This window comes from Rhinoraja longicauda, chromosome 26 (genome assembly GCF_053455715.1).
Source record: "Rhinoraja longicauda isolate Sanriku21f chromosome 26, sRhiLon1.1, whole genome shotgun sequence".
NCBI lineage: Eukaryota > Metazoa > Chordata > Chondrichthyes > Rajiformes > Arhynchobatidae > Rhinoraja > Rhinoraja longicauda.
Window position 1 is genome coordinate 6024127 of NC_135978.1, and position 25313 is coordinate 6049439.

General features: G+C 43.4%; 1 protein-coding gene across 2 annotated transcripts in view; it reads left to right on the plus strand.

The window, feature by feature from the left end:
- LOC144606539 (rab effector Noc2-like) overlaps positions 1-25313 on the plus strand; it is a 143105-nt gene that overhangs the window by 41973 nt on the left and 75819 nt on the right. For both annotated transcript variants that reach the window (XM_078422792.1, XM_078422793.1), the window contains exon 4: positions 12357-12486. In XM_078422792.1, the coding sequence (XP_078278918.1) occupies positions 12357-12486 (130 nt within the window). The remainder of the gene's footprint in view (positions 1-12356; positions 12487-25313) is intronic.

Sequence of the window (25313 nt, forward strand, 5' to 3'; positions counted from 1 at the left end):
AGCAATGATGTTTTGCAGCATCGAAGCAAATGACAGGATTCATCTCAAATCTAGAATTATGCCGCCACCTGGTGGAAAAGTGGTGCAGAAGCAACAGTAAAATAATGGAGTCGAACTGCATGCAAACAGGCCCTTTAACCAACTGAGTCCATGTAATCAGACTCCTGTTTATAACAATTCTTTTTTATCCTCCCTGCATTTCCAACGCACCATGGTCAATTTACAGTGGCCAAATGAGACTGTGTGTGTGTGTATTGTGTGTGTGTGTATTGTGTGTGTGTGTATTGTGTGTGTGTATTGTGTGTGTGTATTGTGTGTGTGTATTGTGTGTGTGTCTAGTGTGTGTGTGTCTAGTGTGTGTGTGTCTAGTGTGTGTGTGTCTAGTGTGTGTATGGTGTGTATGTGTGTGTCTATATACACATACACGTATGTATATATGGATGGCTAAACAGGCACACACCTTTGGAGGAGGCTGATTCCCTCATCCCAAAGGGGCCCATGGAGTCACAGGAAAAACATGCAAACATCACAGACAGCACTGGAGGTCAGGAATGAACTCTGGTCTCTGGAGCTGTGAGGCAGCTGCTCGATTAGCTACACCACTCTGCCTCAATGTGCAAGATTGCTAAAGAAACGAAATACGTTTTAACACATACACTAAAATAACAAAATAATAGATAAAAATCCATAGCAAGTTTGAACCAAAGTGCAAGTCAAGTTATTTTACGATGGCGTTTCCTGACTTAAAGCTCCAGTGTGTGTGTGTGTGTGTGGTCAGTGGCAATGGTGCTCACAGCTAACCACAGGTTTAAAACTCCCCACAAGCAGTCAGTGATCCAGGACATTTGTTATATGTGCCCTTTTCCAGTCCATGCTGCTGCCAGCCATCAGCTTGTGGCCCTGGCAGCATGATGATGTTAACCTGGTTGAGCAGGCAAGGAACTGCAGATGCTAGTTTGCAAAGTGCTGGAGTAATTGGAGGACCAGAGGACATCGCTTTAACGTGAAGGAGAAAAGATTTAACAGGAATCTGAGGGGTAGCTTTTTCACACAAAGGGTGGTGGGTGTATGGAACGAGCTGCCAGAGGAGGTAGTTGAGGCTGGGTCTATCTAAACATTTAAGAAACAGTTAGACAGGTACATGGATAGGACAGGTTTGGAGGGATATGGACTAAATGCTGGCAGGTGGGGCTAGTGGGACACGTTGGCCGGTATGGACAAGTTGGGCTGTTGGGCCTGTTTCCACACTGTATCACTCTCTGACTAATTCAGTGGGTCAGGCAGCATCTATGGAGAACGTGGATAGGTGAGGTTACAGGTTGGGACCCTTGTTCAGACTGATTGTGGGGATGGGGGGGGGGGGGGGGGGGTGGGGTGGGGTGGGGTGGGGGGCTAGAAGAGAAGTAGAAGAGCCTGGCGAGTGACAGATGAAAACGGGTGAGGGGGAGGTTTCATTAGCAGATGGTTGGACAAAGGCCAGAGATGAAAATACAGAGTCTGCAATAGGGATGGAAAGGAGCGAACTGTGAATCCAGAGGAAGGAATAGAGGTGGATCCCGTCCCACAATACCTTGCAATGCAACTGGAGGAAATGTGAAACTTGTTCATTTACTTGTTTCCACCCATCACTCAGGGACCGGTGTATCATGAAGGGGGTGAGCTGTGAGCTTTTTTTACTCAGAGGGTGGTGCATATATGGAACGAGCTGTCTTTGGAGGTAGCTGAGGCAGGTACCACAACAATATTTAAAAGAGATTTGGACAGATACATGGACAGGAAAAGTTCGGAGGGATGCCAGCCAAACATAGACAAATGGGACGAGTATAGATGGGGCCTCTTGGTCGGCATCGGGGAGTTGGGCTGAAGGACCCGTTTCTGTGCTGTCTGACTCAGACTCCGATTTGTTAGTGAACGGAAGCTGAACTAGACTCGTCATATCAACAGCGTGGGTAGATTGTGGGTACTTTGTGTTGCATGAGTCACTTCTATCATGGACACTCGCATTTCAGTATTGTGATCGAATGCTTGGCATTTGCATCTAAAGAACATACGAGCCATAAATCTGTTTCAGGCAATACAGTTTACTTGATTGATGTTCCCACCACTCGGCTCAGCATTCCCCTCGAGGACAACGTTTGCAATGCGTAGAGTTTACACAACTTCAAAGGTCATTGAGATGATCTTTATAGTGACTCAGCATGTCAGGCAGCATCTGTTGAGGTGAAGGACAGATGACATTTTGGGTCAGGTCAAACTGAAACGTTGTCTCCGAGATGCTGCCATGGACAGGTACATGGATAGGATAGGTTTCGAGGGTTATGGGCCAAACGTGAGCAAGTGGAACTAGTGTAGATGGGGAATGTTGGTTGGTGTTGGGAAGTAGGGACCCCAGAGCATGTGTCCACACTGTATGACTCTATGACCCATTTACCTCTTTCAACACTGCATTTTGCACAAGATTCTAGCATCTGCAGTTTCTGGCGCCTCTATAATGCCTTCCTTTCTTGAAACCTTTTACAATCTAGATTCTTGATTAGTATGGGTGTCAGGGGTTATGGGGTGAAGGTAGGAGAATGAGGTTGAGAGAGAAAGATAGATCAGCCATGATTGAATGGCGGAGTAGACTTGTTGGGCCAAATGACCTTATTCCACTCCTGGAACTTATGAATCAAAAAGAATAGTGAGTTGTATTTTACAGAGAAATAATGGTAAAACTTTCAAACTTTGCTGTAATAATCCCATATAACTGATCCAGCTTTGGAATTTTAGTATGAACATAAATCCGATGTTTTCTGCAATTTTCTACCTTTCCCCATGACTCCTCATGGACTTTCCTGTAGAAATTGCCCTACTTATCAGATAATCGTAAGTTAAAGAAAATAACTGCAGATGCTGGTACAAATCGAAGGTATTTATTCACAAAATGCTGGAGTAACTCAGTAGGTCAGGCAGCATCTCTGGAGAGAAGGAATGGGTGACGTTTCGGGTCGAGACCCTTCTCCAGTCACCCATTCCTTCTCTCCAGAGATGCTGCCTGACCTGCTGAGTTACTCCAGCATTTTGTGTATAAATACCTTTGAGATAATCGTAAGTTCATGTGATAGGAGCAGAATTAGGCCATTCGGCCCATCAGGTCTACTCCGCCATTCAATCACGGCTGATCTATCTCTCCCTCCTAACCCCATTTTCCTGCCTTCTCCCCATAACCTCTGACACCCGTACTAATCAAGAATCTATCTATCTCTGCCTTAAATATATCCACTGTCTTGGCCTCCACAACCATCTGTGGCAAATAATTCCACAAGTGCTGAATTAGTGCTGAAAATGATCACAGGAGGCACGTCTTTTTTTTTGCTGTAGTTAATAGAAGACATCACTGAGAGGGCTTATTATTTTACAAAGCCTTTCATGTAGGCCGATTGTTTAAAAATGCAGTCGTACATATTTGCAAGAAACTTTAAAGCAATCTCCAACGGATTTTTGCTGGATATTTTATAGTCTTTCAAGTTGTTAAATAGTGATTTGATTTTTTTAATTTTTAGGATTTTTACTAGTTTAAACGTTCGAATATTTGAGAAGCGTTCATTGTTTTTTAGATTTAAGTTTTTAACCATTCCAGCTAAAAACAGTTTAAATCAAGCTCCCATATTACAAAACTTATTAAAACATTTTTGTACTTTATGATGGAGCTAGTTTTGAAGAATTTAAAGATGTGCAAAGTATTGCCATAGAGATACTGCTGACTGGTGGGTCAGAATCACTGAATTCTTCACCTGACGCTGAAGGCTTCATTGGTAATAGGAGCAGAATTAGGCTCTTCGGCTCATCAAAGTTACTCTGCCATTCAATCATGGCTGATCTGTCTTTCCCTCTCAACATTCTCCTGCCTTCTCCCCAAAACGCCTGACAAACGTACTAATTATCTATCTCTACCTTAAAAATATCAATTGACTTGACCTTTACAGCATTCTGTGGCAATGAATTCCACAGATTCACCATCCTCTGACTAAATAAATTCCTCCTCATCTCCTTCCTAAAGGAGGGTCCTTTTGTTCTGAGGCTGTGGCCTTTGGTCCTAGACTCTCCCACTAGTGGAAACATCCTCTCCACATCCACTCTATACCTCAGAATTAAACTGGACATTTTCTCTCTGTCAGAATGATTTTCGAACGACATTTAAATGTCAGATCTGATTGGTAATCAAATTCCAGATAATGTTTTGATTTCTGCATACTTGAAGGAAAATGTCAGGGATCTTATCTTTGGGCACTTAATTTGTTTTAAAGTACAGATTTTCATGACTAAATAAATTCCTCCTCATCTCATTTCTAAAGGTACGTCCTTTTATTCTGAGGTCATGGACTCTGATCCTGGACTCTCCCACCTGTGGAAACATCCTATCCACATCCACTCTATCAAGGCCTTCTGGCAACTTAGGGTTCCCGGGTTTAGTCAATAAATATATCCATAACAAATTGAAGGCAACTTGAGGCTTGAAATCCCCAGTATAGCAAAGTCCGAAAAAAGAATTTCCCTTGTTCTATCTGGGACAGTGAAACAATCTTGACTTGGAGGGCATCTACAACACACGATGCCTCAGAAAAGCCACCAGCATCCACAAAGACTCTTCACACCCCTGCAACAGTCTGTTCGAACTTCTACCATCGGGCAGACGATACAAGGCCTTCTACGCCCACACCTCCAGACTCAGGAACAGCTTCATCCCCAGGGCCATAGCTGCTATGAACCGGTCCTGCTGAGCTGGATGGTCACATCGCACAGTGAACCGGCACAGATCTACTTGCACTACTTGTTTCATTGGGTTGTTTAAATTATTACTGATTAGCTAATTGATTTATTGCATCGTATGGGAGGCGCATTCCCAATCTCATTGTACCCCTGTACAATGACAATAAAGATATATTGTATTGTATTGATAAAGCAGTGGGATGAATAGCATTGGTGACTGATAATTAAATGCTAGACAGGGGACCAGGTGATCTACTCTGCTCTTCGAGTATTCTCAAGCAAGCTTTCATGCCAACTTCTTTGTAATTCCTCTTTCAAAGATCTGCTTACTATTTAATTTCTCCTACACTGAAGGGGCAACTTAATGAGCAAAATTTGATGACTGTTCCCAGTTTCAAAAAGTGAATTCCTCTGCCTGTTCTTCTAATTTTTTGTTTTGGAGATACAACGTGGAAACAGGCCCTTTGGCCCACCGAGTCCGCTCCGACCAGTGCTCCCCGCACTCTAACACTACGCTACACACACTGGGGACAATTTACAATTATTCCAAGCCAATTAACCTACAAACCCGTACGTCTTTGGAGTGTGGGAGGAAACCCACACAGGTCACTGGGAGAATGTGCAGATTCCGTTCAGGCAGCACCCGTAGTCAGGGTGGAACCCAGGTCTCTGGCACTGTAAGGCAGCAACTCTACCGCTGCGCCACCAGGTTTCTTGGAGGTTGTGGAAAGAGCCCTTCCAGATATTAAGATTGTATTTTAGATTCATAGCATTTGAGTTAATGTGCTGCTTCATAGAAAATGATGGCCGAGTGTTAATGAAGTTTACGAGTCTTGATATGAACTGGACTACTTCCAAACATAAAATATTGATTTCATAAATCAATTCAATTAAGTTGAAGCAATATTTATCACACAATAATAATATTTGTGGAACATTAACAGGTTGTGCAGAGTAGTTGTAAATTCTGACTGCCAACGGCCATGTTGTACCGTAGCGAATTAGGCAAGATTTTCTTTTATTAGGTTTTTACGATTGCCATCCTTGAGCCTATCAACGCAAATGTTGATTGTCCTCATATTTTACTGAAGTGTTTTTATTAGAATGCTTTAAAATACAACATCAAATTGGATTATATTGCCTTTCCACCTATTTGAAGTCTACAAATTACCGTTCATCTTTTTATGTAATGCATTCTGAATAATCTTCAGCAAATAAGTTCCGCTGATTGGAATGACAGATTTACCATAATCAGGGGATTTGTAATCTGAGCAGTACATTTATTTGCTTGACATTTGGAGCTGAATCCTTTGTAGAACACCGTTAGATAGAGACGCGGCGGTAGAGTTACTGCCTTGCAGCGCCAGAGGCCCACATTCGATCCTGACTATTAGTCCTGTCGGTACAGAGTTTGTACGTTCTCCCTGTGACCTCATGAGTTTTCCCCGGTTTCCTCCCATATTCCAAAGACATGCAGGCTAGTAGGTTAATTGGCTGCTGCAAATTGCCCCGAGTATGCAGGATGCGAGACTGGGATAAAATAGAACTAGTGTACAGGCGATTATTGGTCAGCGTGGGCTGAAGGGGCTGTTTCCACGCTGTGTCTTTTTAATAAGGCTCTGCTCCTTCAACATCTGCAGTAGGCTGCTGCAGGTGTTCTACCAATCGGTGGTAGCCAGTGCCATCTTCTTCGCTGTCGGCAGCAGGGCGAAGGCGCGGATGCCAATAGGATTAACAAGCTCATCAAGAAGGCTGGCTCCGTCCTGGGGGTGGAGTTGGATTAATGGGAGGTGGTCTTGGAGGGGAGGATGCTCCTCAAACTGTGGAGCATCCTGGACAATACAGCTCACCCCCTCCATGACACACACTGGTCAACCTGAGGAGCACCTTCAGCAACAGACTGGTCCCACCAAGATGCAGCACAGAACATCGCAGGAGGTCCTCCTTCCCTGTGGCTGCCAAACTGTACAACTCCTCTCCCTTCTGTCGTGGGATAAACTGACCCCCCCCCCAAATCTTTGCACATCCCCACTCGTCACTTTAATTACATGTTTCATGTATTTTGTATTTTATGACTGTTGGCAGATCAATTTCCCTCCTGGGTTAAATAAAGTTCTATCGAATCATATCTCTAAAATAAACTCAGTGGGTCAGGCAGCATCTCGGGAAGAGACCTTTGGTCAGGACCCTTCTTCAGACTTTGAGTGCTACACAAGATTCCAGCATCTGCATTTCCATGTGTCCATGAATCCTTGTTAGGTAATCAGTTTTAACAAACTTGTGAACAACGTCATGGCAATTAATTGTGGTTTGGAGATTGTTCTGATGACTGCCGGCAAATGGTTAAGAGACCTGAAGTTCTGATTTGTCCATCTGCCAACAAGGACCGACTGAATCTTATGTTAATGCATATAAACCCTATTCCCATTACAGGATATGCTTTGGATCAGGCAGCTACTGATTGAAACTATTCTTTAACTGCGATTTTTTTTTTTTTTTTTTTTTTTTTTTTTTTTGGGGACTCTGTCCTAAACCCCTCTTACCTTTTAGTTCAACAATCTCTGCATAGGTTTTGGAGCCTTTCAAGTGAATTCACAAAGAAGCTCCACTCAAGACCATAATTCCCTGAAAAGCCATGAGTTTTTACTAATAAGCCACTTCATCTAGGAAGTGATAGAAGACCTGTCTTGGCCATCTTTTACCCACCAAAGCATGGGTGAAATTTAAAGCAATATTGTTAACACAGTGGAACCAGGTTCTGATCCCTTTCCAGCCTCCATTCCAGAAATCAGCAGCATTTCTCCTTTGTCTTGATTGTTTCTGTGAACAAGCATTAACAAGTTAGTTTTTGGTTTGTGTCGGAAGGGACTGCAGATGTGTAGAAAGGATGACTACGTGTGCAGGAAGTGTGTCCAGCTGCAGCTCCTGGCAAACCGCATTGAATGGTTGGAGCTGCGGTTGGACTCATTCTGGAGCATCCACGATGCTGAGAAGGTCATGGATAGCACGTATAGGGAGTTGGCCACACCACAGGCAAAAGATAAGCGGACAGAAAGGAAACGGGTGGCCACTAGCCAGCGTAGCAGTAGGCAGGTAGTGCAGGAGTCCCCTGCGGTCATCTCCCTCCTAAACAGATATGCCATTTTGGATACTGTTGGGGGAGATGGCTCATCAGGGGAAGGCAGCAGCAGCCAAGTTCATGGCACCGTGGGTGGCTCTGCGGCAAAAGAGGGGAGGAAAAAGAGTGGAAGGGCTATAGTGATAGGGGATTCAATTGTAAGGGGAATAGATAGGCGTTTCTGCGGCCGCAAACGAGACTCTAGGATGGTATGTTGCCTCCATGGTGCAAGGGTCAGGGATATCTCTGAGCGGCTGCAGGACATTCTGGAGGGGGAGGGTGAGCAGCCAGTTGTCGTGGTGTACATTGGCACCAACGATTTAGGTAAAAAATGGGATGAGGTCCTACAAGGTGAATTTAGAGAGCTAGGAGATAAACTTAAAAGTAGGACCTCAAAGGTAATAATCTCTGGATTACTACCAGTGCCACGTGCTAGTCAGAGTAGGAATAGGAGGATATTTCAGATGAATACGTGGCTTGAAAAATGGTGCAAAGGGGATGGATTCAAATTTTTAGGACATTGGAACCAGTTCTGGGAGAGGTGGGACCAGTACAAACAGGACGGTCTGCACCTGAGCTGGAATGGAACCAATGTCCTAGGTGGAGTGTTTGCTAGTGCTGTCGGGGAGGATTTAAACTAATGTGGCAGGGGGATGGGAGCAGGAGCAGAGAGACAGAGGGGTGTAAAATGAGGGTAGAAGCAACAGGTAGCAAGGTGAAAAGTAAAAGTGGCAGGTAGACAAATCCAGGGCAAAAATCAAAAAGGGCCACTTTTCAACATAATTGTATAAGGGGCAAGAGAGTTGTAAAAACAAGCCTGAAGGCTTTGTGTCTCAATGCAAGGAGTATACGTAATAAGGTGGATGAATTAAATGTGGAGATAGTTATTAATGATTATGATATAGTTGGGATTACGGAGACATGGCTCCAGGGTGACCAAGGCTGGGAGCTCAACATCCAGGGATATTCTATATTCAGGCGGGATAGACAGAAAGGAAAAGGAGGTGGGGTAGCGTTACTGGTTAGAGAGGAGATTAAAGCAGTGGAAAGGAAGGACATTAGCTTGGAGGAAGTGGAATCGATATGGGTAGAGCTACGAAACACTAAGGGGCAGAAAACGCTAGTGGGAGTTGTGTACAGGCCACCTAACAGCAGTAGTGAGGTTGGGGATGGCATCAAGCAGGAAATTAGAAATACGTGCACTAAAGGTGCAGCAGTTATAATGGGTGACTTCAATCTACATATAGATTGGGTGAACCAAACTGGCAGGGGTGCTGAGGAAGAGGATTTCTTGGAATGTTTGAGAGATGGTTTTCTAAACCAACATGTCGAGGAACCAACGAGAGAACAGGCCATTCTAGACTGGGTATTGAGTAATGAGGAAGGGTTAGTTAGCAGTCTTGTTGTGCGAGGCCCCTTGGGCAAGAGTGATCATAATATGGTAGAGTTCTTCATTAGGATGGAGAGTGACAAAGTCAATACAGAAACAAGTGTTCTGAACTTAAAGAAAGGTAACTTTGAGGGTATGAGGCATGAATTGTCCAAGATAGACTGGCGATTGATGCTGAAAGGGTTGACGGTGGACATGCAATGGAAGGCATTTAAAGGTCGCATGGATGAACTACAACAAGTGTTCATCCCAGTTTGGCAAAAGAACAAACCAGGAAAGGTAGTGCATCCGTGGCTAACAAGGGAAATCAAGGATAGTATTAAAACAAAAGATGAAGCATACAGATTAGCCAGAAAAAGTAGCATACCAGAGGACTGGGAGAAATTCAGAGTCCAGCAGAGGAGGACAAAGGGCTTAATTATGAAAGGGAAAATAGATTATGAGGGAAAACTGGCAAGGAACATAAAAACTGACTGCAAAAGCTTTTATAGATATGTCAAGAGAAAAAGATTAGTTAAGACAAATGTAGGTCCCTTGCAGTCGGAAACAGGTGAATTGATCATAGGGAACAAGGTGATGGCAGACCAATTGAACAAATACTTTAGTTCTGTCTTCACTAAGGAAGACATAAACCGTCTGCCGGAAATAGCGGGGGACCGGGGGTCTAAAGAGATGGAGGAACTGAGGGAAATCCAGGTTAATCGGGAAGTGGTGTTGGGTAAATTACATGGATTAAAGGCAGATAAATCCCCAGGGCCAGATAGGCTGCATCCCAGAGTGCTTAAGGAAGTAGCCTCAGAAATAGTGGATGCATTAGTGATAATTTTTCAAAACTCTTTAGATTCTGGAGTAGTTCCTGAGGACTGGAGGGTAGCTAATGTAACCCCACTTTTTAAAAAGGGAGGGAGAGAGAAAACGGGGAATTATAGACCAGTTAGCCTAACATCGGTAGTGGGGAAAATGCTAGAGTCAGTTATTAAAGATGTGATAGCATCACATTTGGAAAGTGGTGAAATCATCGGACAAAGTCAGCATGGATTTACCAAAGGCAAATCATGTCTGACGAATCTTACAGAATTTTCGAGGATGTAACTAGTAGAGTGGATAAGGGAGAACCAGTCGATGTGTTATATCTGGACTTTCCGAAGGCCTTCGACAAGGTCCCACATAGGAGATTGGTGTACAAACTTAAAGCACACGGTATTGAGGGTTCAGTGTTGAGGTGGATAGAAAATTGGTTGGCGGACAGGAAACAAAGAGTAGGAATAAACGGGTCCTTTTCGGAATGGCAGGCAGTGATTAGTGGGGTACCGCAAGGCTCAGTGCTGGGACCCCAGTTATTTACAGTGTATATTAATGATTTGGACGAGGGAATTGAATGCAACATCTCTAAGTTTGCGGATGACACGAAGCTGGGTGGCAGTGTTAGCTGTGAGGAGGATGCTAGGAGGCTGCAGAGTGACTTGGATAGATTAGGCGAGTGGGCAAATGCATGGCAGATGCAATATAATGTGGATAAATGTGAGGTTATCCACTTTGGCGGCAAGAACAGGAAAGCAGAGTATTACCTGAATGGTGACCGATTGGGAGAAGGGGAGATGCAACGTGACCTGGGTGTCATGCACCAGTCATTGAAAGCAAGCATGCAGGTGCAGCAGGCAGTGAAGAAAGCGAATGGTATGTTGGCATTCATAGCAAGAGGATTTGAGTTTAGGAGCAGGGAGGTTCTGCTGCAGTTGTACAGGGCCTTGGTGAGACCGCACCTGGAGTATTGTGTGCAGTTTTGGTCTCCTAACCTGAGGAAAGACGTTCTTGCTTTAGAGGGAGTACAGAGAAGGTTCACCAGATTGATCCCTGGGATGGCGGGACTTTCATATGAGGAAAGACTGGATAGACTGGGCTTGTACTCGCTGGAATTTAGAAGACTGAGGGGGGATCTTATAGAAACATATAAAATTCTTAAGGGGTTGGAGAGGCTAGATGCGGGAAGATTGTTCCCGATGTTGGAGTCCAGAACCAGGGGTCACAGCTTAAGGATAAGGGGTAAGTCTTTTAGGACCAAGATGAGAAAACATTTCTTCACACAGAGAGTGGTGAGTCTGTGGAATTCTCTGCCACAGAAGGTAGTTGAGGCCAGTTCATTGGCTATATTTAAGAGGGAGTTAGATGTGGCCCTTTTTGCTAAAGGGATCAGGGGGTATGGAGAGAAGGCAGGTACAGGCTACTGAGCTGGATGATCAGCCATGATCATATTGAATGGCGGTGCAGGCTCGAAGGGCCGAATGGCCTACTCCTGCACCTATTTTCTATGTTTCTATGTTTCTATGCTGCCTGTCCCACTGAGTTACTCCAGAATTATGTGCCAATCTTTGGTCCAGTATATCTTGAGAGATGGAATGGGTGACGTTTTGGATCGAGACCCTTCTTCAGACTGAGAGTCAGGGGAGAGGGAGACATAGAGATATGGAAGTGCAAGGTGTGAAAAAATGTCAGATCAAAGCAGATGTTGATCAAGGCAATGTAGAATGGATCACTGTTGGCTGAGGGGAAGGTGACAACGAGGCATGCATTTTCTTTCACTTGTGGCTCATAATATCTGTAAACTATTCACTCTACCTTGCTGGCTACTCTATGTGCATGGCCCAGATTTTGAGTGCTTGGAAAAGCTTAATTTAATTTAGTTTAGTTTAGAGATATAGCGCGGAAACAGGCCCTTCGGCCCGCCGAGTCCGTGCTGACCAGCGATCCTCGCACTAACTCCATCCTACACACACTAGGGACAATTTACAATTATACCAAGCCAATTTACCTACAAACCTGTACGTCTGTGGAGTGTGGGAGTTAACCAGAGTTCCCGGAGAAAACCCACGCAGGTCACGGAGAGAGCATACAAACTCCGTACAGACAAGCACCTGTAGTCAGGATCGCACCCGGGTCTCTGGCGCTGTAAGGCAGCAACTCTAGCACTGCGGTAGAATTAACTGTACACAACGTTACGTGAAAAAGCACAGTTTAATTTGTAATCTCAAATATCAATGTTTTGTTTCTGATGAACTGTCATCATGCTTCATTATTAAATAACTTTCTTCTTGGATTCAGTCGTCTAGTTGAACGTTTAGAAAATATGAAGAGGAATGTGATTGGAAATGGCCAGTCCCAGTGCTTGTTATGTGGAGAGTTGCTGGGATTCATGGGATCGACGTCTGTCTTCTGTCAAGACTGCAGGAGGGTAAGATATTTGTAATGGACAGTTTTAAGAGTATATATAGATAATACGGACTCTTCCCTGAGTCTGATATTGTGTAATATCATGTACATATCATGTAATAGGGCATCTTGCGCGAACTCTCACTTACGTAAGCAATTCCTGTGAGTTAATTGTTGGTCGGTGTGGACTCAGTGGGCCGAATTTAAACTATCCAAAAAATTAGTGTATTTTGTAAAAACAAAGTCAAATATTTTAAAAATGTATAATGCCATGTTCCAAGTTGTCTGCACAGAAATGGCCTGATTAATAACAAAGCTATCTAGAATTTGAAACAAAGGCTAGTCTTTGCTCCCTTCATTGCCTTTTGTACAAAGATCGTGTGATTTTATTTAAAAATGTTATGTTTTGTTTTATCTTCAAGCTACCTCAGTAATTGATTTTCGGCACCCATGGATTAATCAAGTAAACAGTTTTGTCTTCTCACAGTTGAATTTCCACTCGCATAATAACATTCTCCTCTTCTTGCTGGAGATTATTACATTTTCTTTCTCCCATGCTGAGCATGAACTGAGCTTGTTCATAGTCCGTCGTCTGTTTATGTCTAATTTAATATTGTTGAGTGCTGCAAGTCAAGTCAAGTCAAGTCAATTTATTTGTATAGCACATTTAAAAACAACCCACGTTGACCAAAGTGCTGTACATCTGATTAGGTACTAAGGAAAAAAAATGAAACATACAGTAGCACACAAACAGTTCACAGCGCCTCCTCAATGAGCCTCAAACGCTAGGGAGTAGAAATAGGTTTTGAGCCTGGACTTAAAGGAGTCGATGGAGGGGGCAGTTCTGATGGGGAGAGGGATGCTGTTCCACAATCTAGGAGCTGCAACTGCAAAAGCGCGGTCACCCCTGAGCTTAAGCCTAGACCGCGGGATAGTGAGTAGCCCCTGCAGTGATGAACCACGTGTTTACTTCCTATGCTGAGGAGATTATTAAAGTGGAGACTATTATGTGGAAATGAAACACCTTAAATTGGCAGTATTCAACATCTGATGCAAGAAATGTAGTTGGATCTCATTTTCAGGTCATCTTTGGATTGGATTGAGTCAGAGTATTGGAAGTAATGAAGATATTAGTTCCTGGTATTTTGTTTCTATTTCCCCATTCTATTATTTATATTGTTTCCTCTCTTCTTAGGATGTTTAGATTTGTTTATTATTGTCACATCTACCGAGGTAGAGTGAAAAGAGTCTGTTGCATGCTATCCAGTCAAAGAAAAGGCTATACATACGTGTGAGGGCCTCATCTGTGATGGAAGAGGGGAACCCCTGTTCCCCAAAGAAAGAGGGCATCTCGAATGTCCTGGTATGGAACACTCATCTTGGGCGCAGATGTGGCTTAGAAGGAGGAATTGAGAATAGGGGATAGTCTTTGCAGGAAGCAGGGTGGGAAGATGTGAGGTCCCTTCCATTATAGATGAGGCACTCACACTGGTCTCCTCGGTGCTCCGCCCTTGCCCCCCCTTCTCCCTCATCGCAATAGGGACGGGGTCCCCATAATCTTTGCCTTTCACCCCATCAGCCGTTGCATACAAAACATAATCCTCTGACATTTTCACCACCTCCAACGGGATCCCACCACTAGTCACATCTTCCCATCTCCACCCCTTTCCGCCTTCTGCAGCGACGGTTCCCTCCGCAACTCCCTGGTTAACTCATCCCTGCCCACCCCCTCCCCAGGTACATTCCCCTGCAAACGCAGGAGATGCAACCCCTGTCACTATATCTCCTCCCTCGACTCTGTCCAGGGACCCCGACAGTCCTTTCAGGTTAGGCAGAGATTCACTTGCACCTCCTCCAACCTCATCTACTGTATCCGTTGTTCAAGTTGTGGACTCTTGTACATCTGCAATGGGTGTCGTTTTGGGTCAGTCTGAAGAAGGGTCTCGACCTGACATGTCATCCATTCCTTCTCTCTGGAGATGCTGCCTGTCCTGCTGAGTTACTCCAGCATTTTGTGTCTACCTTCGATTGAAACCAGTATCTGCAGTTTTTTTTCCTACACTTTTTAACAGAGATGATTAACTAATGATAAATAGAGGAACTTGCATGTACAGTATTAGGCAGCATCTCTGGAGAGAAGGAACGGGTGAGATTTCGGGTCGAGACCCTTCTTCAGACTGAGAGTCACGGGAGATGGAGTCATAGAGAAATGGAAGTGCAAGGTGTAAAAAAATGTCAGATCAAAGCAGATGTTGATCAAGGAAATGTAGAATGGATCACTGTTGGTTGAGGGGAAGGTGACAATGAGGAGTGACAACGTCTGTGGAGTGTGGGAGTTAATCAGAGTTACCGGAGAAAACCCACGCAGGTCACGGAGAGAGCATACAAACTCCGAACAGACAAGCACCTGTAGTCAGGATTGCACCTGGTCTCTGGCGCTGTAAGGCAGCAACTCTACCACTGCGGTAGAATTAACTGTACACAACTTTACGTGAAAAAGCACAGTTTAATTTGTAATCTCAAACGAACGGGTGACGTTTTGGGTCGAGACCCTTCTTTAGATGTCTGAAAAGGGTCTCGACCCGAAACGTCACCCATTCCTTCTCTTCACGGATGCTGCCTGTCCCGCTGAGTTACTCCAGCTTTTTGTGTCTATCTTCAGTTTAAACCAGCATTTGCAGTTCCTTCCGACACAGATCTTGCACATATTAGTATGGGATAAGAAGAGAATTTAGGGAATAGATTATAACCTGCTTGCTTGGCTCACTGATTCCTTTTGCTTCTTCAGTGGACCAACAGGAGATTTTAATCTGCTGCGGGGCCCAGTTTGGAGAGCCCTTTCTTGCTGTCTGTATAGCTGCAGGCTCAAGTTGGATATTTATGCTTATTTCTGTAATCATAGTTGTACATGCCTCATAACTGACCTCCATTGTGTTACCTCTGAAACTGGGTGATGTCCACCAAGAAGGACAAGGGCAGCAGGCGTATGGAAGCACTACCCAACCAAGTCACACACCAGCCTGACTTGGAAGTATATTGCTGATCCTTTATCATCAGTAGATCTGAACCCTGTAAGTCCTGACCCAACGAGAGTGTGAGAACACAGTCATCAGGAGAACCAGGGTTCAAGAAAGTAGCCGATCACATGTGTCTTTGTGGGTAATTTGGTATGGGCAACAAATGTTAGGCTTGCCATGATTTAGTTTAGTTTATCATTGTCACGTAACCGAGGTACAGTGAAAAGCTGCTTTTTATTGTTGTTGTTGCGTGCTATCCAGTCGGCAAAAAAACTGTACATGAATTACAACTGTCCACGGTGTACAGATCCAGGATAAAGGCTATAACATTTAAGGCAGGGTAAAGGCTGATTTAAAGATAGTTCGAAGGTCTCCAATGAGGTAGGTGGGAGGTCAGGACCACTTTCAAGTTGGGGAGAGGGCAGTTCAGTGCCCTGATAGCAGATGGGAAGAAACTGTCCCTGAATCTGGAGGTATCTGATGCCCAAATTCTGGAAAAAATGAATACAAAAAAAAAGTATTTCCATGCGATGTAAAGTCCTTTTCTCATTGCTGATTTTATTGTGGCATTAACACAATGGTACTGCTATGCTTCTCGATATGAAACTAGATTCCCATCAACTTACACGTTATTTTTACATGCTAACAATCCTACCTATATTTTTACCCAATCTTTCAATGGCATGTGATGTACCTAGGGCCCAGTGAAATTCGTTTTTTGCGTACAGTTCAGTACAAATCGTACTGTACAAGAGGCAAAATCATACTTAAGTACAAAAGTGCAAGAATAGTGGAATATACTGAGGCCGTACCCAGGGGTCATCGTGTTTCTGGTGCCATCTTGTACATTCAGAGTTGTTAAAACTATTACAGTCTTAACTTCGCCATCGAGGCCTTTTGTTCTTTGTTTTAAAAAAAAATTATTTTGGTTTTATTTCTTGAATGAAGGTGATTCTGATCTAAGGTGGACACAAAATGCTGGAGTAACTCAGCGGGTCAGGCAGCATCTCGGGAGAGAAGGAATGGTTAACGTTTCGGGTCGAGACCCTTCTTCAGACTGATGTCAGGGGGGCGGGACAAAGGAAGGATATAGGTGGAGACAGGAATATAGAGGGAGAACTGGGAAGGGGGAGGGGAAGAGAGGGACAGAGGAACTATCTAAAGTTGGAGAAGTCAATGTTCATACCGCTGGGCTGCAAGCTGCCCATGCGAAATATGAGGTGCTGGGGCAGGGGCTGAGACAGATAGTGGAATTTAAAAGGCTTTTAGATAGGCACACGGATGTCAAGGGAATGTAGGGATATGGATTATGTGCAAGAAAATGCATTTTGGCATTATGTTTACTATTGGTTAGTGCGGGTGTCAGGGGTTATGGGGAGAAGGCAGGAGAATGGGGTTAGGAGGGAGAGATAGATCAGTCACGATTGAATGGCGGGGTAGACTCGATGGGCCGAATGGCCTTATTCTGCTCCCATCACTTATGTTTGGCACAGGCATTGTGGGCTAAAGGGCTGTTCCTGTGCTGTGCTGTTTGATGCACAGAATAATTTAATGTGCATCTCTTTATCTCAGAGAAGCAGTTCAATGGAAGGAATAAGACTGCAGATGCTGGTTTAAATCGAAGGTAGACACAAAATGGTGGAGTAACTTAGCGGGTCAGGCAGCGTCTCGGGAGAGAAGGAATGGGCGATATTTCCGGTCTGAAGAAGGGTCTCGATCTAAAACGTCACCCATTCCTCTCTCCCGAGATGCTGCCTGACCCGTAGAGTTACTCCAGCATTTTGTGTCTACCTTCGATTTAAACCAGCATCTGCAGTTTTACAAAGTACCTTTGTTCCCTATTGTTACTGCCTTTGCTTTCATAGACATTCAAATTTCCTTGGCTGAGAAGCTCTTTGAGAGGTGCTGAGGGTGTAAAAAGCACCATGGCACTGTGACATATTTTATTTTTTCTAGTGTGTGGGAAAGAATTTCAAATCTTTGAATTTAAGTTCACCATCGTATATCATGGAAAAGCTGTGATGGCCATATATTTTGTTCAGTTCTAGTTTAGCAGTAGCTTAAAATGCACATTAGTTGGTTGAAATAATTGGTTTGAGAAATACATTTCCTTTCCCATCAAAAGCTCATTTGATAAGAAATTTGATTGTTTTCTGAAGTAAATATTTGGTGCCTTTTTGAGATGGCAATTAAGTCTTTGACAATGCATTTAAAACTTTTTTGCGAAAGGAGATTTGAGTACATTTGATAAATCGCTGAGAAATACAAGTGCTAATATAAACAGAATATTGGAAAAACATAGAAGGTTGACCGAAGAAAAGGAGCTTATTGGTTTTGGGTGTGAACTTGTCATCAAAAAAGGATGCGAGAAATCAAATCATCTTTTTAATATTGAATAAAACAAAAGCAAATGGAAGGAAATAATCTGATCACTCGACTAAAGCGAAATATAGTGGATGTTTTAAATATCAACTTGAAACAAAATACTGGAAACACCCTGTGGGCAGGACAAAAAAAAAGATCCATTATTGGAACTGGGTGACGGGCAAGTTAAAACAAAAGCTGCAGGATAGCAGGAGATGCCGATGCAAAAACACAATGGGAAAGAGATGAGAGCCAGTGGTGGATGCATAACTATCGTATTCAGCTAAATAAAAGTCAAGTCAAGTCAATTTTATTTGTATAGCACATTTAAAAACAACCCACGTTGACCAAAGTGCTGCACATCAGTTCAGGTACTAAGAACGAACATACAATGGCACACAAACATACCAGCACATACATAAACAGTTCACAGCGCCCCCTCAGAGGGCCTCAAACGCTAGGGAGTAGAAATAGGTTTTGAGCCTGGACTTAAAGGAGTGGATGGAGGGGGCAGTTCTGATGGGGAGAGGGATGCTGTTCTACAGTCTAGGAGCTGCAACCGCAAAAGGCGGTCACCCCTGAGCTTAAGCCAAGACCGCGGGATAGTGAGTAGCCCCAAGTCGGCCGACCTGAGGGACCTGGAGATAGAGTGGTGGGTTAGAAGATTTTTGATATTGGGGGGAGGGGGGGGGGGGGGGCAAGTTCGTTTAGGGCTTTGTATGTGAATAGGAGGAGCTTGAAGTTGATTCTGTACAGTACTGGGAGCCAGTGGAGAGAGGCCAGAATCGGGGTGATGTGGTCCCTTTTACGGGTACCCGTCAGGAGTCTCGCTGCGGCGTTTTGGACCAATTGCAGGCGGGGCAGGGATGATTGGGTGATCCCAGTGTATAGGGATAATTGGTGCAAAAACAGGAAGAAAAAAGAAATGAGAGGAATTTGCAAAGTTGGAAAGTAAAGATTGGAATTTCACGACAAACTCTCTGGCACCTTGTGTCCAGATTGAGGCCTCATGGAAGCAAGTTCAAATTATGGGATTTATTTTGGGGATGAGTATTTGGTTTGGTTTAGAGAAACAGGCCTTTTGACTCACTGAGTCTGCACCGACTGGCGATCCCTGCACTCAAACACTATCCTACACACACTAGGGGACAAATTACAATTATACCAAGCCAATTAACCGACAAACCTGTATGTCTTTGGAGTATGGGAAGAAACTGGAGATCCCGGAGAAAACCCATGCAGGTCACGGGGAGAAAGTACAAGCCCCGCACAGACAGCGCCCATATTCGGGATCAAACCCGGGTCCCTGGTGCTGTAAGGCAGCAAACCTGCCACTGCGCCATATTGCCACCCTATATTAGATATTTTTAATCTATATGGGATATAGTTCGGGTTGGGTTTGGGAGGCAGAGGGTGGTTTGGAGTAGAAATGGTGCTTTTTCTTTTTGCGCAGAATATAAAAAGCTTTGTTTTGTCAGTGAGAAACACCTCTTTGGTTCTTGTTGCACACAATGCTTTGATTATCAATGTTTTGGTGGAGAATGATGTCCAAGTCTGGCAGCTTTGCAGAACTGAACTGACAGCTCAAACTGGTCCTAAGAGTTCAGACTGTCTGCGTTCAATGTAGCTTGTAAATTAGGTTGGTAACATTGGGACGCAACCACTTGACAGCCAATTCATGAGTTTCACTTTAGATTTGCTTCATCAAACAGTGACTGGCATGGCTGACGGGTGTTATACTGGCCTGTTGTGAGCTGGGACCACATTAAACATAACTTTCCCATACCTGTCAACATCCTTCATTCATTTTTAGTAGTACAGTTTTTTGTGTTTAAAAAAAAAAGTTTTTAATTACATTATGAGAATGACTGATGATATCACAAAATGCTGGAGTAACTCAGCGGGCCTGGCAGCATCTCAGGAGAGAAGGAATGGGTGACGTTTCGGGTCGAGATGAAGGGTTACTCCAGCATTTTGTGATACCTTCGATTTGTACCAGCATCTGCAGTGATTTTCCTCCACAGAATGACTGATGAGATCTCATAAACATTCCTTAATAAGTCTACTTAGAGGTACAGACATCAGGATTCCTTAAATTGTAACAGTTATCTATGAAATAGTCAGGCATCTTTCTGGGCAAGCTAGTTTATTATGGTGAATCTTTACTTAAAATTTATGAACCGCATTATCAGCCTAAATAAGCAATTTGACTGTATGATATTGTGCAGATAACAGAGGCAAGCTCTGGCCCAAATCTTATGATGTTTTGTTCCTTTCTATCAGAAAAAAAAAGATTTTTTATATGATTTGAGGACATAATCTTTGGACTGGTTCTTAGCAAAGTTAGGATTTTAAAGCTAGGCTCAACACTTAATATTGTACTGGGAGATATGAATGCACTTTCTTTATTTCTAGTTGGCTTTAAAGGGGATGGTGTTCCCTAATTGAGAGATTTTTGTGACATTATCGAAGCTTTTCCGATGTTTCATCCATACTGATTTTTTTTGTTGCATTTTTGATTTGGATTAAGCAGCATTCAATGCTTTTAAACTTAAACACAAATTAAACCAGTAAATTTGGCTCTTTCCACTTTTGCGGCAGCAAAGAGGATTTATGATGCTTCTGGATTATTAAGTTGTCAGAATGATACATAGGCAAGCATTTGCTAATTTGTTGAGATAAATTTCTGTGTTGGGTGTAACAAACCCTAATCATATTACTTGGAATACAAATCTGCTATTGTATATGTGCAATTGCATTTTTTTTTGTAAACAAAAATGTTTTGACTTGAGAGAGTTATTAACTATGTTTAGTGCTTATGATTAAATAGAAATTGTACATCATAGGAGGATTGCCGAGTCTGGAACAGCTTGGCAAAAATCATGAAGTGACAAAGATGGGTGATGGGACTAAGTTATAGAAAAGTGTTCAGTTTCTTATGATTGTTTAAGCAGATAATGGTGGAGCTATTCAGATGACTGTCATAGCAGAGCATTAATTGAGATTTGGAAAGACGGGGAACTAACAGGTTTAGATCAGCATGGAATTGTCTGATGGACCCGACTATTCTTCTGAAGGAGGATTAATGAAAGTGGTGCAGTAACTTGAATACTTGCAGACAGTCAAGAAGTTTTGAATTATCCGGCTAAAGGATAGGAGGGAGAGATTAATGCTGAATGTTTTATTCGATTGGAGAGTAGTGAGCAGTGGGCTGTTCCAGGCATCAGTATTTAGACATTGTTCTGCTTGTTCAGTAGAGATGACTCAAACCTGGCTCAAAAGTACTGTCTTAAGGTTTGCAGGTGTTTCTAACCCTGGCGATGTAGTGAGACCCTCTGCATGGTGAAATGAACAGATACTGTATATACATCGCAAACACAGTGACTTTAGAAAAAGTTCAAGTGATCTGAAGAAGGGTCTCGACCTGAAACATCACCTTATCCTTGTTCTCCAGAGATGCTGCCTGACCTGCTGGGTTTCTCCAACAAGTTGTGTCCTTTTGTGTATTAACCAGCATTTGGATTTCTTTGTTTCTACACTCAGGAGATATTTATCTGTTTGACACCAAATGCTGGAGTAACTCAGCAGGACGGGCAGTATCTCTGGAGAGAAGGAATGGGTGATGTTTTGTGCCAAGACCCTTCTTCAGACTGAGAGTCAGGGGAGATACAGAGATAAGAAAGTGAACGGTGTGAGAATGAGACATCAAAGGGGGTAGAGATCAAGGAAAATGTAGACTAGATCATGGTTAACTAAGAGAAGGTAACAACAATGCAAACAGATAAAATGTAATCGGGGACAGTCAGACTGGTCGGAGAACTGGGAAGGGGAGGGATGGAGAGAGAGGGAAAGCAAGGGTTACTTAAAGTTAGAGAAGTCAATATTCATACCGCTGGGGTGTAAGCTGCCCAGCGAAATGAGGTGCTTTACCTCCAATTTGCGCTGGGCCTCACTCTGACAATCGAGGAGGCCAAGGACAGAAAGGTCAATGTGGGAATGGGAAGGGGGAGTTAAAATGTTTAGCAACTGGGAGATCAGGTAGGTTTAGGCGGACTGAGCGGAAATGTTCAGCGAAACGATTGCCGAGCCTGCGCTTGGTCTCACCGATATGTAGGAGTCCACACCTGGAACAGCGGATACAGTAGATGAGGTTGGAGGAGGTGCAAGTGAACCTCTGCCTCACCTGAAAAGACTGTCGGGGTTCTTGGATGGAGTCAAGGGAGGAGATAAAGGTATTTATCATATATAGATATTTATCAGTTTGTTGTCAGGGCTGAGAAGAGACTGGGTGCTTAGACTGTTCACTTTGACACCAAAGCACTGAGGTCTTCAAGGTGACAGTGCAGTAAAAAAATCCCCTGGTTTGGGCCAACAGCAAAGAATCATAAAGTTAGAATGATTGGTTGAAGTTGCTGGATGTGCTCTTGGATGGTTCATCTTTACCTCATAATAATTTGCAGATACTAATATAATTTTTTTTTCGTGAAGTATTAGACAATAGGTGTAGGAGTAGGCCATTCGGCCCTTTGAGCCAGCACCACCATTCAATGTGATCATGGATGATCATTCTCAATCAGTACCCCATTCCTGCCCTCTCCCCATACCCCCTGACTCCGCTATCCCCAACAGCTCTATCTAGCTCTCTCTTGAAAGCATCCAGAGAATTGGCCTCCACTGCCTTCTGAGGCAGAGAATTCCACAGATTTACAACTCTCTGACTGAAAAAGTTTTTCCTCATCTCCGTTCTAAATGGCCTACCCCTTATTCTTAAACTCCGGCCCCTGGTTCTGGACTTCCCCAACATTGGGAACATGTTTCCTGCCTCTAACGTGTCCAATCCTGGATGAATTGGATGAATGCTTGAGAATGAAGAGCTTACACAAAAATGTGGGACTAATGTGATAACTCTTTCAAAGATGGTATTGTCTTTTTTATTTTCACATGTATCGAGATACAGTTAAAAGATCTTGTTCCATCCATGGTGGATGAATAGGATTCTTCTGTGCTCTGTTTCCATGCAAGTGTTTCCACTTATGATTAAATGCAGTCACACAATTTCGATTATGTGCCTCTTCATGTTGCCTCAACAACACGGAAAGACATTTAATCCAAATGCTATGTTTCTGAGGCAGTGCAAGAGTAGATGTAGTTGTGAATGCATAGTCACAAATGTGGTGGAGAAAGTTGGGATAGTTTAGTAATGAAATATATGAACAACCTCATTAAAAAAAACATGCAAAAAGGTGGTTGAAGCAGATTTTAGATTGGAAATTTCAAAAGACAATTGGTAGAGAATGAGAGAAGATGAGGGGTTTGGAGAGGATGAATTTGCAGAGTTAGGGGGAATTAAATTGGAGAGCTTTCAAGCAAGTAGTTCGGGCTTCTCCAGAGTGTTTGTTCAATTGCTGTTTCATAAATCTATGCAAGCCATTCAGATATTGCTTCACGCTCATAATGTCAACAATAAAGGGCAGTGTTGAGTCATTTTAATGGGATATTATGCATCTGAAACATAGAACAGGATGCCATTAATCAATACAGCGAAATTAACAGATAAATATCTTGTTCAGCTGCAGTCAGGTTTTCCATTAGCGAATAATGATGTTGGGCTACAAAAAATAGATGTTATCCAGCTGCTAATAACTTTAGTGAAAATAGGACACGTAGAATATTGTTGCTTTCATTTAAGTTAATAATAAAAGCAGTAAGTAGCCGGATCTCAGAGTCCTGAAGCACTATCGTTCAGAGCAGTAGGAATGAACTGCAGATGCTGGTTTAAACCGAGGGATAGACACAAAATGCTGGAGTAACTCAGCGGGACAGGCGGCATCTCTGGAGAGAAGGAATGGGTGATGTTGCAGGGTAGAGACCATTCTTCAGAAGAAGGGTCTCAACTCGAAATGTCACTCTTTCCTTCTCTCCAGAGATGCTGCCTGACCCGCTGGGTCACTCCAGCATTTTGTGTGCATCTATTGTTCAGAGATGTGCGTGCTGCTACAAAGTGAATGAGCTTGGTCCTACCACATATTTTGACTAGCACTTTTAAGGTCTGGTTTCCCTAGTACAGCTGATATTTTATTGTATGTTTATTTCTTGTATGGTTGCATGTAATCTACCCGTAAAACTGTAGCAAGCAAGAATTTTATTGTGCTGATCCCAATGCAGGTACCAATTACATTGACTTTCTTTTGACGTGAAATGCTCACTTTCGGAGAGGAGTATCACTCAGATTGTGCAAACAAGAGAGGGATTCATGGTGCCAATTAGAGATGTTAATCATGAAATAATTTCCACTTTTTTCCCCTCTGTCAAATTCATCAAAGTCTCTTTTTGTAATGAAAATCGGAAAACTGTAGTTGCTGGAAATCTGAAAGATAAACTGAAAATGCTGGAAACACCTAACAGCTTGTCGGGTAGCATTTGTGGAAGGCCATACAGGGTTAACATTTTAGGTCAAAAGCTTGCCAACAGATTTTGGTCATGTTGGCTGTTTTCTCTACTTGGTTGTTTTGGAAATATTGTATATTGCAGGCTGGGTGATGTTAGAAGTCTAAAGGAGAGATGATATTAGAATGGTTTGGCTCTGCAAGTCCTGTAATATGCCTGCCATAAGCATGTGCAGGTGACCAGATGTTCTTGGGCATTAGATCATTCTATGCATCATGGGGCTAAGGGAAGGTTCAATAGCTGAAAGTGATTTGAAGGGAAAAGGAATTAATGAATGGCATTTTACAGCAACCTCTGCTGAACCTCTGCAGGCAAACAGAATGCTAATCGCTCATCAAAGGCTTCACCAACTGCAAATCACAGCACAGTGAGGCATTGCCAGTCAAAAACGAGGTGAATGATAATGATGCAGACTTTTAGTTTTTATTTAAATTAGCTGTCTAAAACTGTAGTGTGGAGGGTCGCATAACTTTTTTTTCTCTACAGATTTGCAGCACAGTGGCGCGGCGGTAGAGTTGCTGCCTTGCAGCACCAGAGGCCCGGGTTCGATCCTGATTACGGGTGCTGTTTGCGCGGAGTTTGTACATTCTCCCCGTGACCGGCGTGGATTTTCCCTGCGTGCTCCGGTTTCCTCCCACACTCCAAAGACTCCAAAGTTAATTGCTGTCGGTGAAGATTGTAAATTGTCCCAAGTGTGTAGGATGGTGCTTGTGTGTGGGGATTGTTGGTCGGTGTGGACTCAGTGGGTCGAAGGGCCCGTTTCCGCGCTGTCTCTCTGAACTGAACTAAATTATGGGGAAAGTGAAAAGTACGTTTGCACATGATTACATTGGTTCATAACACCACAGAGGTAGTTTCAATATGCAGCATAATTCCAACTAAATAGTGTGATTACATGGTTACATAGAAACATAGAAAATAGGTGCAGGAGGAAGCCATTCGGCCCTTCGAGCCAGCACCGCCATTCATTGTGATCATGGCTGATCGTCCCCAATCAATACCCCGTGCCTGCCTTCTCCCC